At 29.1% G+C, this 22244-nt stretch overlaps 2 protein-coding genes across 5 annotated transcripts in view; one reads left to right on the forward strand and one right to left on the reverse strand.

Annotated features, from left to right (window-relative positions):
* LOC130894687 (opsin, ultraviolet-sensitive-like) overlaps positions 1-22244 on the reverse strand; it is a 67538-nt gene that overhangs the window by 29339 nt on the left and 15955 nt on the right. The window lies entirely within an intron of this gene.
* LOC130894686 (hormone receptor 4) overlaps positions 1-22244 on the forward strand; it is a 53380-nt gene that overhangs the window by 19035 nt on the left and 12101 nt on the right. For 2 of the 4 annotated variants that reach the window (XM_057801618.1, XM_057801619.1), the window contains exons 1-2: positions 11682-11929; positions 22112-22216. In XM_057801618.1, coding sequence (XP_057657601.1) covers positions 11890-11929; positions 22112-22216 — 145 coding nt within the window. In that variant the 5' untranslated portion in view covers positions 11682-11889. Of the gene's footprint in view, positions 1-11681; positions 11930-22111; positions 22217-22244 lie in introns of those variants that run through there. The other 2 variants (XM_057801617.1, XM_057801616.1) reach the window with 1 other exon arrangement.

Below are 22244 nucleotides of genomic sequence, written 5' to 3' on the forward strand. Positions count from 1 at the left end.
GCCAAAAAAGACGATTTTTGACTTATTTATACATAGAAGAATCAAATTATAGACAAATTAGATTCAAAAATGTGTTTTTCTTTGAAAGAAAAGCCTTTTTGTATCGAATTTTTGAACCAAAAATCAAAAACAAGCTCATACGAGCGATTTTTTGAACATATATTAGACAAAAACGCCTGTTTTTGAAGTAATTATAAAGAAAATTCAATTTTCGTCCACATTAACATCGAAAAATTGTATTTTTGACAGAAAAAAATCTTTTTATTTAACTACAAAAGCCAATTTTCACTAGATTGGGCTGAAAAGAGCGATTTTTTGAACATACAAAAGCCAAAAAAGACGATTTTTGACTTATTTATACATAGAAGAATCAAATTATAGACAAATTAGATTCAAAAAATGGTATTATTAACAGAAAAATAAAATTTAATCAAAATTGACTACAAAAATAACAATAATCCCCACGTTTCGACTAAATTAAAGCGATTTTTTGAACAAATCAAATATTTGTGACCCTCATTGATCTTAAATCTCAAATTTGTAATAATTATAATAAATAAAAAATAAATAATTATTAATTTATAAAAATTTATTAATGACCCTGTATAAATACCGCTTGCACTCTAAGTATTAACCCAAATCGTTATTGAATTTAACAATTTTCACGTTATGAAACGTCGAAGGTTAAAAATATTAGAAAACAAACTGATTTAACCTTCGAAACGTAGCAGTAGCCACTGCCGCTCGTACCATACGACCTTAAATATTTCGGTGTTAACCAGCGAACTAACAGAAAAACAGCAGCGCCACCAGCGGTGGACATTAGAGTAGCTGGCGAACGTTCTCGGTTCCTCTCTCATAGCAATGACCCGCATCTAGGACAAATGTTGCAATACGAATTCTAGTCATCGAGCACACACCAACCACACAAAACTAGATACGTTATACGGGGTCCTGTTCTAGTTTTTTACTATTTATTATCTATATTAATTTATACGGGGTGTTTACAAAATTTATGCGACAAAATTGAGGAGGCGATCGATCGTACGATATTAAGAAAGAAGAAGAAGAAGAAGAAACGAAATTTCCTCAGTCCATCCCTTTATGAGATATCACCCTTAAAAGATGGCGACTGAAATTGAGTTTTTATTTTTTTTTTCGAAAATTCCGATGAAATTAGAATTTGAAATTCGTGCACTTGTATTGAAGTCTATGTTTATTAAAATAGGCTCAGAATAGCGATTTTTTTAACATATACGAGCCAAAAAGGCCGATTTTTTGATATAATTACACATAATAAAGTCAATTTTTCGTTAAATTGAGTTCAAAAAATGATTTTTCCGACATATATTCTACTAATTTTGCTAAATTGGGCTCAGAAGAGCGATTTTTTGAAAATATAATCCAAAAAGGGCGATTTTTTGACATAATTACACATAATAAAGTCAATTTTTCGTTAAAATGAGTTCAAAAATGATTTTTCCGACATATATTCTACTAATTTTGCTAAATTGGGCTCAGAAGAGCGATTTTTTGAAAATATAATCCAAAAAGGGCGATTTTTTGACATAATTACACATAATAAAGTCAATTTTTTGTTAAAATGAGTTCAAAAATGATTTTTCTGGCATATATTCAATTATTTTTACTAAATTGGGCTCAGAAGAGCGATTTTTTGAAAATATAATCCAAAAAGGGCGATTTTTTGACATAATTACACATAATAAAGTCAATTTTTCGTTAAAATGAGTTCAAAAATGATTTTTCCGACATATATTCTACTAATTTTGCTAAATTGGGCTCAGAAGAGCGATTTTTTGAAAATATAATCCAAAAAGGGCGATTTTTTGACATAATTACACATAATAAAGTCAATTTTTTGTTAAAATGAGTTCAAAAATGATTTTTCTGGCATATATTCAATTATTTTTACTAAATTGGGCTCAGAAGAGCGATTTTTTGAAAATATAATCCAAAAAGGGCGATTTTTTGACATAATTACACATAATAAAGTCAATTTTTCGTTAAAATGAGTTCAAAAATGATTTTTCCGACATATATTCTACTAATTTTGCTAAATTGGGCTCAGAAGAGCGATTTTTTGAAAATATAATCCAAAAAGGGCGATTTTTTGACATAATTACACATAATAAAGTCAATTTTTCGTTAAAATGAGTTCAAAAATGATTTTTCCGACATATATTCTACTAATTTTGCTAAATTGGGCTCAGAAGAGCGATTTTTTGAAAATATAATCCAAAAAGGGCGATTTTTTGACATAATTACACATAATAAAGTCAATTTTTTGTTAAAATGAGTTCAAAAATGATTTTTCTGGCATATTTTCAATTATTTTTACTAAATTGGGCTCAGAAGAGCGATTTTTTGAAAATATAATCCAAAAAGGGCGATTTTTTTGACATAATTACACATAATAAAGTCAATTTTTTGTTAAAATGAGTTCAAAAATGATTTTTCTGGCATATATTCAATTATTTTTACTAAATTGGGCTCAGAAGAGCGATTTTTTGAAAATATAATCCAAAAAGGGCGATTTTTTGACATAATTACACATAATAAAGTCAATTTTTCGTTAAAATGAGTTCAAAAATGATTTTTCCGACATATATTCTACTAATTTTGCTAAATTGGGCTCAGAAGAGCGATTTTTTGAAAATATAATCCAAAAAGGGCGATTTTTTGACATAATTACACATAATAAAGTCAATTTTTCGTTAAAATGAGTTCAAAAATGATTTTTCCAACATATATTCTACTAATTTTGCTAAATTGGGCTCAGAAGAGCGATTTTTTGAAAATATAATCCAAAAAGGGCGATTTTTTGACATAATTACACATAATAAAGTCAATTTTTTGTTAAAATGAGTTCAAAAATGATTTTTCTGGCATATATTCAATTATTTTTACTAAATTGGGCTCAGAAGAGCGATTTTTTGAAAATATAATCCAAAAAGGGCGATTTTTTGACATAATTACACATAATAAAGTCAATTTTTTGTTAAAATGAGTTCAAAAATGATTTTTCTGGCATATATTCAATTATTTTTACTAAATTGGGCTCAGAAGAGCGATTTTTTGAAAATATAATCCAAAAAGGGCGATTTTTTGACATAATTACACATAATAAAGTCAATTTTTCGTTAAAATGAGTTCAAAAATGATTTTTCCGACAGATATTCAACTATTTTTAATAAATTGGGCTCAGAAGAGCGATTTTTTGAAAATATAATCCAAAAAGGGCGATTTTTTGACATAATTACACATAATAAAGTCAATTTTTCGTTAAATTGAGTTCAAAAAATGATTTTTCCGACAGATATTCAACTATTTTTAATAAATTGGGCTCAGAAGAGCGATTTTTTGAAAATATAATCCAAAAAGGGCGATTTTTTGACATAATTACACATAATAAAGTGAATTTTTCGTTAAATTGAGTTCAAAAAATGATTTTTCCGACAGATATTCAACTATTTTTAATAAATTGGGCTCAGAAGAGCGATTTTTTGAAAATATAATCCAAAAAGGGCGATTTTTTGACATAATTACACATAATAAAGTCAATTTTTCGTTAAATTGAGTTCAAAAAATGATTTTTCCGACAGATATTCAACTATTTTTAATAAATTGGGCTCAGAAGAGCGATTTTTTTAACATATACGAGCCAAAAAGGCCGATTTTTTGATATAATTACACATAATAAAGTCAATTTTTCGTTAAATTGAGTTCAAAAAATGATTTTTTCCGACATATATTCTACTAATTTTGCTAAATTGGGCTCAGAAGAGCGATTTTTTGAAAATATAATCCAAAAAGGGCGATTTTTTGACATAATTACACATAATAAAGTCAATTTTTCGTTAAAATGAGTTCAAAAATGATTTTTCCGACATATATTCTACTAATTTTGCTAAATTGGGCTCAGAAGAGCGATTTTTTGAAAATATAATCCAAAAAGGGCGATTTTTTGACATAATTACACATAATAAAGTCAATTTTTCGTTAAAATGAGTTCAAAAATGATTTTTCCGACATATATTCTACTAATTTTGCTAAATTGGGCTCAGAAGAGCGATTTTTTGAAAATATAATCCAAAAAGGGCGATTTTTTGACATAATTACACATAATAAAGTCAATTTTTCGTTAAAATGAGTTCAAAAATGATTTTTCCGACATATATTCTACTAATTTTGCTAAATTGGGCTCAGAAGAGCGATTTTTTGAAAATATAATCCAAAAAGGGCGATTTTTTGACATAATTACACATAATAAAGTCAATTTTTTGTTAAAATGAGTTCAAAAATGATTTTTCTGGCATATATTCAATTATTTTTACTAAATTGGGCTCAGAAGAGCGATTTTTTGAAAATATAATCCAAAAAGGGCGATTTTTTGACATAATTACACATAATAAAGTCAATTTTTCGTTAAAATGAGTTCAAAAATGATTTTTCCGACATATATTCTACTAATTTTGCTAAATTGGGCTCAGAAGAGCGATTTTTTGAAAATATAATCCAAAAAGGGCGATTTTTTGACATAATTACACATAATAAAGTCAATTTTTCGTTAAAATGAGTTCAAAAATGATTTTTCCGACATATATTCTACTAATTTTGCTAAATTGGGCTCAGAAGAGCGATTTTTTGAAAATATAATCCAAAAAGGGCGATTTTTTGACATAATTACACATAATAAAGTCAATTTTTCGTTAAAATGAGTTCAAAAATGATTTTTCCGACATATATTCTACTAATTTTGCTAAATTGGGCTCAGAAGAGCGATTTTTTGAAAATATAATCCAAAAAGGGCGATTTTTTGACATAATTACACATAATAAAGTCAATTTTTCGTTAAAATGAGTTCAAAAATGATTTTTCCGACATATATTCTACTAATTTTGCTAAATTGGGCTCAGAAGAGCGATTTTTTGAAAATATAATCCAAAAAGGGCGATTTTTTGACATAATTACACATAATAAAGTCAATTTTTCGTTAAAATGAGTTCAAAAATGATTTTTCCGACATATATTCTACTAATTTTGCTAAATTGGGCTCAGAAGAGCGATTTTTTGAAAATATAATCCAAAAAGGGCGATTTTTTGACATAATTACACATAATAAAGTCAATTTTTTGTTAAAATGAGTTCAAAAATGATTTTTCTGGCATATATTCAATTATTTTTACTAAATTGGGCTCAGAAGAGCGATTTTTTGAAAATATAATCCAAAAAGGGCGATTTTTTGACATAATTACACATAATAAAGTCAATTTTTCGTTAAAATGAGTTCAAAAATGATTTTTCCGACATATATTCTACTAATTTTGCTAAATTGGGCTCAGAAGAGCGATTTTTTGAAAATATAATCCAAAAAGGGCGATTTTTTGACATAATTACACATAATAAAGTCAATTTTTCGTTAAAATGAGTTCAAAAATGATTTTTCCGACATATATTCTACTAATTTTGCTAAATTGGGCTCAGAAGAGCGATTTTTTGAAAATATAATCCAAAAAGGGCGATTTTTTGACATAATTACACATAATAAAGTCAATTTTTTGTTAAAATGAGTTCAAAAATGATTTTTCTGGCATATTTTCAATTATTTTTACTAAATTGGGCTCAGAAGAGCGATTTTTTGAAAATATAATCCAAAAAGGGCGATTTTTTGACATAATTACACATAATAAAGTCAATTTTTTGTTAAAATGAGTTCAAAAATGATTTTTCTGGCATATATTCAATTATTTTTACTAAATTGGGCTCAGAAGAGCGATTTTTTGAAAATATAATCCAAAAAGGGCGATTTTTTGACATAATTACACATAATAAAGTCAATTTTTTGTTAAAATGAGTTCAAAAATGATTTTTCTGGCATATATTCAATTATTTTTACTAAATTGGGCTCAGAAGAGCGATTTTTTGAAAATATAATCCAAAAAGGGCGATTTTTTGACATAATTACACATAATAAAGTGAATTTTTCGTTAAATTGAGTTCAAAAAATGATTTTTCCGACAGATATTCAACTATTTTTAATAAATTGGGCTCAGAAGAGCGATTTTTTGAAAATATAATCCAAAAAGGGCGATTTTTTGATATAATTACACATAATAAAGTCAATTTTTCGTTAAATTGAGTTCAAAAAATGATTTTTCCGACAGATATTCAACTATTTTTAATAAATTGGGCTCAGAAGAGCGATTTTTTTAACATATACGAGCCAAAAAGGCCGATTTTTTGATATAATTACACATAATAAAGTCAATTTTTCGTTAAATTGAGTTCAAAAAATGATTTTTCCGACATATATTCTACTAATTTTGCTAAATTGGGCTCAGAAGAGCGATTTTTTGAAAATATAATCCAAAAAGGGCGATTTTTTGACATAATTACACATAATAAAGTCAATTTTTCGTTAAAATGAGTTCAAAAATGATTTTTCCGACATATATTCTACTAATTTTGCTAAATTGGGCTCAGAAGAGCGATTTTTTGAAAATATAATCCAAAAAGGGCGATTTTTTGACATAATTACACATAATAAAGTCAATTTTTTGTTAAAATGAGTTCAAAAATGATTTTTCTGGCATATTTTCAATTATTTTTACTAAATTGGGCTCAGAAGAGCGATTTTTTGAAAATATAATCCAAAAAGGGCGATTTTTTGACATAATTACACATAATAAAGTCAATTTTTTGTTAAAATGAGTTCAAAAATGATTTTTCTGGCATATATTCAATTATTTTTACTAAATTGGGCTCAGAAGAGCGATTTTTTGAAAATATAATCCAAAAAGGGCGATTTTTTTGACATAATTACACATAATAAAGTCAATTTTTCGTTAAAATGAGTTCAAAAATGATTTTTCCGACATATATTCTACTAATTTTGCTAAATTGGGCTCAGAAGAGCGATTTTTTGAAAATATAATCCAAAAAGGGCGATTTTTTGACATAATTACACATAATAAAGTCAATTTTTCGTTAAAATGAGTTCAAAAATGATTTTTCCAACATATATTCTACTAATTTTGCTAAATTGGGCTCAGAAGAGCGATTTTTTGAAAATATAATCCAAAAAGGGCGATTTTTTGACATAATTACACATAATAAAGTCAATTTTTTGTTAAAATGAGTTCAAAAATGATTTTTCCGACATATATTCTACTAATTTTGCTAAATTGGGCTCAGAAGAGCGATTTTTTGAAAATATAATCCAAAAAGGGCGATTTTTTGACATAATTACACATAATAAAGTCAATTTTTTGTTAAAATGAGTTCAAAAATGATTTTTCTGGCATATATTCAATTATTTTTACTAAATTGGGCTCAGAAGAGCGATTTTTTGAAAATATAATCCAAAAAGGGCGATTTTTTGACATAATTACACATAATAAAGTCAATTTTTCGTTAAAATGAGTTCAAAAATGATTTTTCCGACAGATATTCAACTATTTTTAATAAATTGGGCTCAGAAGAGCGATTTTTTGAAAATATAATCCAAAAAGGGCGATTTTTTGACATAATTACACATAATAAAGTCAATTTTTCGTTAAATTGAGTTCAAAAAATGATTTTTCCGACAGATATTCAACTATTTTTAATAAATTGGGCTCAGAAGAGCGATTTTTTGAAAATATAATCCAAAAAGGGCGATTTTTTGACATAATTACACATAATAAAGTCAATTTTTCGTTAAATTGAGTTCAAAAAATGATTTTTCCGACAGATATTCAACTTCTTTTACTAAATTGGGCTCATTTGAGCGATTTTTGAATATATATAAGCCAAAAACGCTGATTTTTGACATAATTACTTATAGAAAAGTCAAATTTTCGTTAAAATAATTTCAAAATGTGATTTTTCGGACATAAATATCTTTTTATGTCGAAATTTAACTTTAAAGGACTGTTTTTATTAAATTGGGCTCAGAAGGGCGATTTTTTGAGCACATATGAACCAAAAAGGCCTATTTTTGAAATAATTATACAGAAAACTCAATTTTTGTCTACAACAAATTAAAAAAATTGGTTTTTTTTGGAAAAAAAAATCTGTTTATGTCGTAATTTAACTAAAAATAAAAAATAGGTTCAGAGGAGTGATTTTTTGAATAAATATATCCAAAAAGAACCCGCAAAGGACAAACTGGGTATTTTTCCAATATTCCACCCCAATATACGGAGGTGAAATTACCCTTCGCTCAAATTCGTCGCATGAAACTCGCCCTTTATAATTTTTCCTATTTCAAGATAATTTTCCCAAAAATTTTTATGAAAAATTACCAAATACTCGATGGAAAATCTTCACGACGCTGTTTGTGTTCCCAAACGCGGCATCCATCTTGTATACAGCTTCATCATGTTCAAATTTTTAATTAATAATCGTTGAAATGCCTCTACACCTCTATGTTTTCTATTAAATCGTTCCTTTTTAACAGTTTAACGCTAACTCGCTGATAAAGACTCTGAGTCACTATTATTTATTATCGGATTCAAAATTCTATTTGTAGAAAGTTTTTCTCCACAAAACGTCCCACCCTGTATAACGAACAATACAAAACGTAACGGCGAGGAAGTGAAATATCGAAGAGCTAGTGAAAGTTGGTATAACAGATCTCGACTATGCCAATAGCGGTACAGACGAAATTTCACTTTCAAAAATTAACTGTTTCCTACTTTCTCTTCTTGTCGTAATAATCGACTTCGCACTATGCTCCGTTGAACGCAAATTCACTCTTAATAATTATTTTGTTACGGTTTTATTTTTATCGGTATTAACAAAAAAAAATATCATTAGAAACAGAAGTTCAAACGAGGTCGTATTCGAACAAATCAACGCTCGGTTGATCGAAAGTGAAAATTAAAAAGTATTTTAGACAATTGTCATTTAGACAGAGATAGAAAAAAAACCGCCACGTAATTTATACCATACTACATCACTCAATAAGTCGTGTCATTGATACCAAGATGGCGTTACTATCAAATCCGTATTACGTATTAGAATTAGTAATGATTTTATTTAAATAAATCATATAATTATACGATATATAGTTAGGTAAATATATTTTATTTCGATAAATTCTTAGTTATAGCAAAAATTCAAAAAGAAAATTAATTAAATCAACAATTTTCAATACTTTCACTGGCCTATTACATCATCAATGTTTTCGCGTTTCATGGTCACATATTGTACCTCTAAAGTTTTTATTTATCTATGGCAAAACAGATATAGCGACCATTTCGTACGAGATATAACAATAAACATACGAGTAGTTGATTATTTTCATATATTTGTCTATATTTGTCAAATTTCATGATATTTAAATTAGTTATAAATAAGTGACAGCCATTTACGTCGAAATTGATTCAACATCAATGTTGCCATATCTCAAAACTTTATTAGTAATTCAAGTAAAATATAATCTTGTTGGAATTTATTTTGGACCCATTTTCTTTGTGAACAATCTTCGTATATCAATCTTGAATACTTCGCAGTTACAAAAACGAAATAAATCTTTTCGTTGACCATCGGAGAATTATTTATGTCACTTTGTATGTAAGACGATTCTAATAATATACTATTTAATAGATATTTTAGTTCAGCCTTCTACTAGATGTTTTTTAGTTTAAACTTACTTGACCTATGCTTTGTCAATGCTATATATCCAACATGACGTATTTGTGATACATTAGTTGATAAAAACAAGGCTAGATATGTTTTTAACAAGTTGTAAACGTTAGATTTTTAAAAATTAATATTTTCATAGTTACTTATAAACGAAAACAAAAGTTAAATTAGAAAATAATAGTCAAAAAACACGTTTTACTTAAAATGTACCAGAACCTAAGATATTTTGTACAAATGTTAAAGCTTAAAAACTTAAAATTCAAAATTTGACCAGAATGGCGCTCCTGTCGAACGAGATATCATATGATGAGTTCAGTCTTCCGTCCGTCTTATTTGAATGACTTCTCTCAAATAGAGTATAATATGTAAAAATTTTAAATGACTAGAGTCGTTAATTAAATATTGGTATACAAAATCTAAACTATTCACGCAGTACAAAATAATTTTGTAAATATAACCTAGAAAAGCTACTTAGATATAACGCTGAAAGTTCTTAAACTTAAACTTAATGACAACCATGTTTTTATGGCCCCAATCAGTTGGGAATTATATTTGCGCATGCGTTGAGAGGTTTTCAGTTTTTTTTTTTGATTACCTCACAAATAAAGTGATTTTTATTTTTCTTGTGAATAATCAACTAAAATTTAATAGAATGTGAGTAATTTCACACGATCAACGATAATTTTAATAAGACCTTGGTCATTTTACCAATAGATTAACCAAGAGAACCTTCTACGCGAATGCCGATGAACTAACAATGCTAAAACTTATCGACGTTGCCAGATTTAACAGTAAATACCGATAACTTGTTATTACAACAATTTCTATAAGTAAAAATCTAGTATTGAATCAAATTTCGTATTACTCATTATATTTTTTATTAAAATCTTCGAATAGTGAATCGGATTAATTAAATATGCATTTGGTGAGATGTGATTCGAAATGGCAACGTCGATTGTTTCGCGTGACACGAGGAAGGCTAAATAGCAGGCAGCGGCAGGAGCAACACGGCCAGATCGGTGGAGGTTACGCAACCGAAGAGTAGTGACTGTAAAATACAGAGTGAGGTTATTAACCTGAACCGACAAGCACGCCGTGTGCGAAAAAATCGAATGTCGGTTTCACTTCTACCTTTAAAGAGAAAGTTGACCCACATCACGTTGTTACTTCAAGTTACGATGCTAAATTGTTGTTTTATAATAATGAATAATGTTTGTGGAATCTAAACGTACGACAAAACTGGAAAATTAATTGCTATGTTTAGTTTCCTTGTTTATGAACGTTTCTACTAAACTTCTTTAACATTTTTTCATTAAAATCATTACGTAATTCATATAAATACGATTAGTTTCCATTCCTGGCGATGCTGATAGGGATAATGTTACGAATTTGTTAAATTATCAAATTATCGACGATATTTAATGAGTGTTCAAAATTTCGAATTAATCTGACGTCTTTTAATGCTTCAAAATTGAGTTCAAAGTTCGCTTTACATTCCTGGTTATACTGATTGGGATAATGTTACGAATTTGTTAAATTATCAAATTATCGACGATATTTAATGAGTGTTCAAAATTTCGAATTAATCTGACGTCTTGTAATTCTTAAATATAGAGTTGAAAATAGAGATCAAAACATTTTTGATCACCCCTCGTATATATATATATATATATATATATATATATATATATATATATATATATATATATATATATATATATATATTATAATTTTGTCGGTAGATTTTATATAATATGCATAATTCAATTGGAATAGTAGGCGTCGTCTAATAAACTACGTCACATCCTTTCGATAGATACAAAACTAGACTATCTGATAGATAAATTGGAAGAAGATCGTCGATTGTCGACCCCACCACCCTTTCGTTTCCTACTCCCATGTCTCTCCACTAGGCAGATCACAGTTGAACTCGCATAGTTCGCGGCCTACTTTTTACCTGCACTAATGCCGTAGCCTAGCGAATCTCAACTGTTTCTGTAGTACAACTCTTACCGTTAAGGCGCTCGGTTGATACAGAGACTACTACCACACCGATTTACCTGTCGATTATCTCTACCCGCCTACTCTCCGTACTTTCTAACACTTGTACTATTCCGATGATCACGTGTTACGACTGTGGTTAGGGAATTTATGAACGTTAAGTTGGCGGCGCACTTGTTACGAAAAAAAAATATGTTTATTAGGATAGTTTCGCGTAGTTTCTTCAATCATATGTGAATGGATTATAAATGTGATCAATGGAAAATGTATTCTTTAGGTAATTTGGATATTTTCATTGTTTGGTGGATGGGTTTTCATTTTGTTTTTAAATTATAAATCAGGAAACGCAATTCTTTATTTACGCATTCGTTTTTATCAATGAAAATGTTTATGCGTGGAAGAATATTATAAAATATTTGTTTTATTCATAACCTAAGTGAATTTATATATTATTACATTTGATTTGCCACTACTAATGTATTTATAAAATTTGAGGTTAGAATCGTGTATTTATTCAAACCGAAATGTTTTATAGGTAATGTTTTTAATCTAATACGAAATAATATAATAAATAACCTTATACATCGTGTATTAGTAATGAAATTTTTTCTCAATATACCGGATGCACTAAAAAAAACTGAATATATTTATAAGGTATTTTATATATCTCGGATATTTGTTCCTGGTTAAAACTCATCTTGATCAGTCAGCGCATGACTCATTTGCTGTTGCAATAGAATTTCTAGAACGTAAAATCGTAAACAACTATGTGATATTCAGAGACGTATTTGAGAAGGTTCTTTATTGAAGGCAAACAAAGTATAGTCAATATTTCTATAGATAATGACAAAATACGGAAGTTGAAATTTCGTAGCTTTTGACATAATTCGAGTAAAACAAATTTTCTCTTGGTTTTGATAATTTTATCTATGAAAATATATACGAGGGGAATATAGAAACAAGTTAATCTGTGAATAGATAATGAACTGTATATATTACGAATTCAATGATTTTTTTTTGATTTATCATTGTTGCCGACACTTATAAATACTTTCGTTCTTCTTCTTTTCCCATTTTCGGCTTCTTGTATATCATCTATTTGTACGTATTTTCCAGATAAATTTGGATATTTCGATACCGTTTTATTGGGATGGGGATTTGGAGAAAACATAAATTTTTCAGGATAATATTTTCACGAATTTTCAATTTATAAATGAGAAAATTCGAATATATTCATGTTAAAGTTAAAAAATGACAATTTTGATGACATTTTGACAGATATCGATAATCTTTGACACAAATTCATCGATTCTGCACTTTATAATACCAAAAAATTGTCGCTATATCCAAATAAATGCATTTTTAAAACGAAAAAATTGAAATAGGTTCGTAAAAAGTTGAAAAATGACAATTTCGGTGACATTTTGACAGCTATCGATAATCTTTGACACAAATTCATCGATTCTGCGCTTTATAATACCAAAAAGTTGTCGCTATATCCAAATAAATGCATTTTTAGAAGGAAAAAATTGAAATAGGTTCGTAAAAAGTTGAAAAATAACAATTTTGGTGATATTTTGACAGCTATCGATAATCTTTGACACAAATTCATCGATTCTGCACTTTATAATACCAAAAAATTGTCGCTATATCCAAATAAATGCATTTTTAAAACGAAAAAATTGAAATAGGTTCGTAAAAAGTTGAAAAATGACAATTTCGGTGACATTTTGACAGCTATCGATAATCTTTGACACAAATTCATCGATTCTGCACTTTATAATACCAAAAAATTGTCGCTATATCCAAATAAATGCATTTTTAAAACGAAAAAATTGAAATAGGTTCGTAAAAAGTTGAAAAATGACAATTTCGGTGACATTTTGACAGCTATCGATAATCTTTGACACAAATTCATCGATTCTGCGCTTTATAATACTAAAAAGTTGGCGCTATATCCAAATAAATGCATTTTTACAACGAAAAAATTGAAATAGGTTCGTAAAAATTTAAAAAATGACAATTTCGGTGACATTTTGACAGCTATCGATAATCTTTGACACAAATTCATCGATTCTGCGCTTTATAATACTGAAAAGTTGGCGCTATATCCAAATAAATGCATTTTTACAACGAAAAAATTGAAATAGGTTCGTAAAAAGTTAAAAAATGACAATTTCGGTGACATTTTGACAGCTATCGATAATCTTTGACACAAATTCATCGATTCTGCACTTTATAATACCAAAAAATTGTCGCTATATCCAAATAAATGCATTTTTAAAACGAAAAAATAGAAATAGGTTCGTGAAAAAGTTAAAAAATGACAATTTCGGTGACATTTTGACAGCTATCGATAATCTTTGACACAAATTCATCGATTCTGCGTTTTATAATACCAAAAAGTTGTCGCTATATCCAAATAAATGCATTTTTAGAAGGAAAAAATTGAAATAGGTTCATAAAAAGTACAAAAATGACAATTTTGGTGATATTTTGACAGCTATCGATAATCTTTGACACAAATTCATCGATTCTGCGTTTTATAATACTAAAAAGTTGTCAATATATCCAAATAAATGAGTTTTAGACTGGAAAAATTGACATAAGTTCTTAAGAAATTGAAAAACGATAATTTTCGAAATATTTTGACAGCTATCGATGTATCTATGACACAAATTCATCGATTCTAGAACATAAAGAAACCCAAGAAAAAAATAGATTAAAAGAAATACTCCAATAAACAGCTTTCTATAATAAAAAGTCCATCGAAGGCCCACCTTATATATAAAATTGATGCAAGGCGCCGCGCGAATTCGTCGAATTATTAAATTTCGTTGTAGCTGGACAGGGCCGGCGTAAGGACCCATTTCGCGAGCTTATTCCAACCCAAAAATTGAATTTATATTTGGAAAAATCATTTTTGATCTAATTTTTAAAAGTAAACTTGATTTTTGCTGGTCAAATTCGACGGAAAACTTATATCAGATGCTGTTTTTATATAACAAACATTATCTATGATGTTGCGAACGAATACTGATGTCTATTTGAAAACTTTTGCGGCGACCCTCGTAGTATACGAACACCTCTCGTATACTATGTGAAATTGTTGCTTTCGATTTCGCTGCAAAGTCAATGCTCACAAATAACCTTGATATTGCCAAAAGTGATTTCATTGTTACGACATCCAAACCGAAGTGAAAGGTGGTTTTTTGTTTATAGAAATTTTCGTATTTCGATTTGTATGTGAGTCTCTTATTAGGTTATTGACGTCACGAGGCCGTGGAGTATCCAGGTGAAAAGGCGATAAACCCACAACAGATTCAAATTCACTTCGACGAAGTAAAAAGTTTTTACAAGGAAAGAAATTTGTGGCTTTTTTGAAATAAATCAATTTTTAGACTGGAAAAATTGAAATAGATTCGTGAAAAAGTTGAAAAATGACAATTTTGGTGATATTTTGACAGCTATCGATAATCTTTGACACAAATTCATCGATTCTGCGCTTTATAATACCAAAAAGTTGTCGCTATATCCAAATAAATGCATTTTTACAACGAAAAAATTGAAATAGGTTCATAAAAAGTTAAAAAATGACAATTTTAATGATATTTTGAAAGATATTGATGCCTGTGACTCAAATTTATACATTCCATACTCTATTACACCAAGAAATTGTCGCTCTTTCCAAATAAATGCATTTTTAGAAGGAAAAAATTGAAATAGGTTCGTAAAAAGTTGAAAAATAACAATTTTGGTGATATTTTGACAGCTATCGATAATCTTTGACACAAATTCATCGATTCTGCGCTTTATAATACCAAAAAGTTGTCGCTATATCCAAATAAATGCATTTTTACAACGAAAAAATTGAAATAGGTTCATAAAAAGTTAAAAAATGACAATTTTAATGATATTTTGAAAGATATTGATGCCTGTGACTCAAATTTATACATTCCATACTCTATTACACCAAGAAATTGTCGCTCTTTCCAAATAAATGCATTTTTAGAAGGAAAAAATTGAAATAGGTTCGTAAAAAGTTGAAAAATAACAATTTTGGTGATATTTTGACAGCTATCGATAATCTTTGACACAAATTCATCGATTCTGCACTTCATAATACCAAAAAGTTGTCGCTATATCCAAATAAATGCATTTTTACAACGAAAAAATTGAAATAGGTTCATAAAAAGTTAAAAAATGACAATTTTAATGATATTTTGACAGATATTGATGCCTGTGACTCAAATTTATACATTCCATACTCTATTACACCAAGAAATTGTCGCTCTTTCCAAATAAATGCATTTTTAGAAGGAAAAAATTGAAATAGGTTCGTAAAAAGTTGAAAAATAACAATTTTGATGACATTTTGACAGCTATCGATAATCTTTGACACAAATTCATCGATTCTGCGCTTCATAATACCAAAAAATTGTCGCTATATCCAAATAAATGCATTTTTAGAAGGAAAAAATTGAAATAGGTTCATAAAAAGTACAAAAATGACAATTTTGATGACATTTTGACAGCTATCGATAATCTTTGACACAAATTCATCGATTCTGCGCTTTATAATACTAAAAAGTTGGCGCTATATCCAAATAAATGTATTTTTACAACGAAAAAATTGAAATAGGTTCGTAAAAAGTTGAAAAATAACAATTTTGGTGACATTTTGACAGCTATCGATAATCTTTGACACAAATTCATCGATTCTGCGCTTTATAATACTAAAAAGTTGGCGCTATATCCAAATAAATGCATTTTTAGAAGGAAAAAATTGAAATAGGTTCATAAAAAGTTAAAAAATGACAATTTTAATGATATTTTGACAGATATTGATGCCTGTGACTCAAATTTATACATTCCATACTCTATTACACCAAGAAATTGTCGCTCTTTCCAAATAAATGCATTTTTAGAAGGAAAAAATTGAAATAGGATCATAAAAAGTACAAAAATGACAATTTTGATGACATTTTGACAGCTATCGATAATCTTTGACACAAATTTATCGATTCTGCGCTTTATAATACAAAAAAATTGTCGCTATATCCAAATAAATGCATTTTTAGAAGGAAAAAATTGAAATAGGTTCATAAAAAGTACAAAAATGACAATTTTGATGACATTTTGACAGCTATCGATAATCTTTGACACAAATTCATCGATTCTGCGCTTTATAATACTAAAAAGTTGGCGCTATATCCAAATAAATGCATTTTTAGAAGGAAAAAATTGAAATAGGTTCATAAAAAGTTAAAAAATGACAATTTTAATGATATTTTGACAGATATTGATGCCTGTGACTCAAATTTATACATTCCATACTCTATTACACCAAGAAATTGTCGCTCTTTCCAAATAAATGCATTTTTAGAAGGAAAAAATTGAAATAGGATCATAAAAAGTACAAAAATGACAATTTTGATGACATTTTGACAGCTATCGATAATCTTTGACACAAATTTATCGATTCTGCGCTTTATAATACAAAAAAATTGTCGCTATATCCAAATAAATGCATTTTTAGAAGGAAAAAATTGAAATAGGTTCATAAAAAGTACAAAAATGACAATTTTGATGACATTTTGACAGCTATCGATAATCTTTGACACAAATTTATCGATTCTGCGCTTTATAATACAAAAAAATTGTCGCTATATCCAAATAAATGCATTTTTAGAAGGAAAAAATTGAAATAGGTTCATAAAAAGTACAAAAATGACAATTTTGATGACATTTTGACAGCTATCGATAATCTTTGACACAAATTCATCGATTCTGCGCTTTATAATACTAAAAAGTTGGCGCTATATCCAAATAAATGTATTTTTACAACGAAAAAATTGAAATAGGTTCGTAAAAAGTTGAAAAATAACAATTTTGGTGACATTTTGACAGCTATCGATAATCTTTGACACAAATTCATCGATTCTGCGCTTTATAATACTAAAAAGTTGGCGCTATATCCAAATAAATGCATTTTTAGAAGGAAAAAATTGAAATAGGTTCATAAAAAGTTAAAAAATGACAATTTTAATGATATTTTGACAGATATTGATGCCTGTGACTCAAATTTATACATTCCATACTCTATTACACCAAGAAATTGTCGCTCTTTCCAAATAAATGCATTTTTAGAAGGAAAAAATTGAAATAGGTTCGTAAAAAGTTGAAAAATAACAATTTTGGTGATATTTTGACAGCTATCGATAATCTTTGACACAAATTCATCGATTCTGCACTTCATAATACCAAAAAGTTGTCGCTATATCCAAATAAATGCATTTTTACAACGAAAAAATTGAAATAGGTTCATAGAAAGTACAAAAATGACAATTTTGATGACATTTTGACAGCTATCGATAATCTTTGACACAAATTCATCGATTCTGCGCTTCACAATACCAAAAAATTGTCGCTATATCCAAATAAATGCATTTTTAGAAGGAAAAAATTGAAATAGGTTCATAAAAAGTACAAAAATGACAATTTTGATGACATTTTGACAGCTATCGATAATCTTTGACACAAATTTATCGATTCTGCGCTTTATAATACTAAAAAGTTGGCGCTATATCCAAATAAATGCATTTTTACAACGAAAAAATTGAAATAGGTTCGTAAAAAGTTGAAAAATGACAATTTTGGTGACATTTTGACAGCTATCGATAATCTTTGACACAAATTCATCGATTTTGCGTTTTATAATACCAAAAAATTGTCGCTATTTCCAAATAAATGTATTTTTAGAACGAAAAAATTGAAATAGGTTCATAAAAAGTTAAAAAATGACAATTTTAATGATATTTTGACAGATATTGATGCCTGTGACTCAAATTTATACATTCCATACTCTATTACACCAAGAAATTGTCGCTCTTTCCAAATAAATGCATTTTTAGAAGGAAAAAATTAAAATAGGTTCGTAAAAAGTTGAAAAATAACAATTTTGGTGATATTTTGACAGCTATCGATAATCTTTGACACAAATTCATCGAATCTGCACTTTATAATAGCAAGAATTTTTCTATTTTCGAAATATTTTGAGTTATTTTCAAATTTTCAAAAAAGAAAAAATCATCCAACAACTTAAAACCGATCATATACGAAACGAAAAATAATTATTTATGCAATCTAACATAAAATCTTCCGGGGTATTGATCCGAGGGAAAAGAATTTGTGTCAAAGTTCGATTGAGGTCATTCTAAAGCCCCAGTTAACCGCTCCACTTGTTAGAAGTACATTCACTCCTCTTAAACCCATTCAAAGTACGCGTATTATATACGGGGTGTCTCATAAACAATGACAGGTTTCGAAAACTCGTTTTTCAAATTTAAACAGTATCAAAAAACCTTCAGCGTTCGTAATTCGCGTTCGACATACAAAACAAATATTTATTTTCAATCCCTCCACATTTTTACTACCCTATAAAAAAGAAGAATAATTCCTAACCTAACCTAACTCATCTTAACCTAACCTAACTCATTTTAACCTAACCTAACCTAACAAAAGTCAACCTAACCCTAACCTAACTCATCTTAACCTAACCTAACTCATTCTAACCTAACCTAACTCATCCTAACTCATTCCAACCTAACCTAACTCATTTTAACCTAACCTAACCTAACAAAAGTCAACCTAACCCTAACCTAAATCATTCTAACCTAACCTAACTCATTCTAACCTAACAAAAGTCAACCTAACCCTAACCTAACTCATTCTAACCTAACCTAACTCATCCTAACTCATTCTAACCTAACAAAAGTCAACCTAACCCTAACCTAACTCATTCTAACCTAACAAAAGTCAACCTAACCCTAACCTAAATCATTCTAACCTAACCTAACTCATTCTAACCTAACAAAAGTCAACCTAACCCTAACCTAACAAAAGTCAACCTAACCCTAACCTAAATCATTCTAACCTAACCTAACTCATTCTAACCTAACAAAAGTCAACCTATCCCTAAACTAACTCATTCTAACCTAACCTAACTCATTCTAACCTAACAAAAGTCGACCTAACCCTAACCTAACAAAAGTCAACCTAACCCTAACCTAAATCATTCTAACCTAACCTAACTCATTCTAACCTAACAAAAGTCGACCTAACCCTAACCTAACTCATTCTAACCTAACCCTAACCTAAATCATTCTAACCTAATCTAACTCATTCTAACCTAACAAAAGTCAACCTAACCCTAACCTAACAAAAGTCAACCTAACCCTAACCTAAATCATTCTAACCTAACCTAACTCATTCTAACCTAACAAAAGTCAACCTAACCCTAACCTAACTCATTCTAACCTAACCTAACTCATTCTAACCTAACAAAAGTCAACCTAACCCTAACCTAACTCATTCTAACCTAACAAAAGTCAACCTAACCCTAACCTAAATCATTCTAACCTAACCTAACTCATTCTAACCTAACAAAAGTCAACCTAACCCTAACCTAACAAAAGTCAACCTAACCCTAACCTAAATCATTCTAACCTAACCTAACTCATTCTAACCTAACAAAAGTCAACCTATCCCTAAACTAACTCATTCTAACCTAACCTAACTCATTCTAACCTAACAAAAGTCGACCTAACCCTAACCTAACAAAAGTCAACCTAACCCTAACCTAAATCATTCTAACCTAACCTAACTCATTCTAACCTAACAAAAGTCGACCTAACCCTAACCTAACTCATTCTAACCTAACCCTAACCTAAATCATTCTAACCTAATCTAACTCATTCTAACCTAACAAAAGTCAACCTAACCCTAACCTAACAAAAGTCAACCTAACCCTAACCTAAATCATTCTAACCTAACCTAACTCATTCTAACCTAACAAAAGTCAACCTATCCCTAAACTAACTCATTCTAACCTAACCTAACTCATTCTAACCTAACAAAAGTCGACCTAACCCTAACCTAACAAAAGTCAACCTAACCCTAACCTAAATCATTCTAACCTAACCTAACTCATTCTAACCTAACAAAAGTCGACCTAACCCTAACCTAACTCATTCTAACCTAACCCTAACCTAAATCATTCTAACCTAATCTAACTCATTCTAACCTAACAAAAGTCAACCTAACCCTAACCTAACTCATTCTAACCTAACCTAACTCATCCTAACTCATTCTAACCTAACAAAAGTCAACCTAACCCTAACCTAACAAAAGTCAACCTAACCCTAACCTAACTCATTCTAACCTAACAAAAGTCAACCTAACCCGACCCTAACCTAACCTAACTGCTGATTGCATGACTGACTTATTTTGTATCGAATAAAACAACAAAGTTCAATACAACCCTGTATTTAGCAACGTTTGCCCTGTCAAAAAATGTCTCGAATAGATAAATAGATGAACTTTTTTAGGAAAAACCTAGATACCTACTTTTCTGTCTGTCTACGCGTCTATTATTTTGTCTATCTCGTAATTTTTTCTCTATTTTTTAATTTATCGTCTTGATTCCTCATCGCCAGTCCATTCTTCTTCTTGACGTATACATTTCGCGAGAAATTGGTGGCGGTTTATTAAAATTTTGGCGAGCGCGTTACTTCACCTTCACCATTATTACAAAAAGTTCAATTTTTCCAACATTGTAATCACAAATCCGTTGATAGTTTTAGCAGAGAAAAGATTATTTCAATTTGCAAATGATTGTGCATTTTTTTGCATTGTAAAATATCGAGCATCTTTTTTTTTTTTTGGTGGTGTGAACGCCCCACGTTTTCCAATACTATATGGAGACGTAGGGGATTTGGAATCCCTTCTGGTGCAGCTTTTGGGCGTGATTCCATGACCCGATATTTGTACCTTCGAGAAATTGTTTCTCGTAGTATCCAGATCAACTTTTGACGATGATTAATCTCAAAAAAAATATAAAAATTTATATATTTAGATGTACAGTAGTTTTTCTAAAGATAAGTTTCGACGGTCCGTATCACTTAAGTGTGATGCAACTTCCGGATTTTGTTACTTGTCGATCTGTGAGATCGAGACTAATAATTTCTATTCTAATTCAAAAATAATGTGAATTTAATTATTACGATTATGAAAAGAAAGAACTTTCACTGTTAGATTCATAATAGTTGCGACGTTGCGCAACGACTAGTTTATAGAGAAAACCGATTACGAAACTTTCTATTCTCACTTTCCTATTCGCGTTCGTCCGCTTCTTCCGGCACTAGATCGATTATTAAATGTTAGATAATATACAAAAAATGTCGTTTTGTATTTAAATTTCCTTATTAGATATAATAAACACTAAAAAATCCCATTTCTGGTCACTTATTTGTGTCTTACATATTCCATATGTATGTTCCTCGACTTCACGTGTTTTATACGATATGATCTACTCTACGAATTGGCGCAAAATTCAAAATTTTCGCGAATCGTTCGTTATTATCACATTTCGTACAGTTTAGAAAATTTTGTTTTCCAGGAATTATGACCTTAACGCGCACTCCTTGTGAGCTCGACAAGATGAGCCTTTTCCAAGATTTGAAATTGAAGAGGAGGAAAGTGGATTCTCGTTGCAGTAGTGACGGTAAGTTTGGATTAGCACCACGAAAAAA

This window comes from Diorhabda carinulata, chromosome 6 (genome assembly GCF_026250575.1).
Source record: "Diorhabda carinulata isolate Delta chromosome 6, icDioCari1.1, whole genome shotgun sequence".
Classification (NCBI taxonomy): domain Eukaryota; kingdom Metazoa; phylum Arthropoda; class Insecta; order Coleoptera; family Chrysomelidae; genus Diorhabda; species Diorhabda carinulata.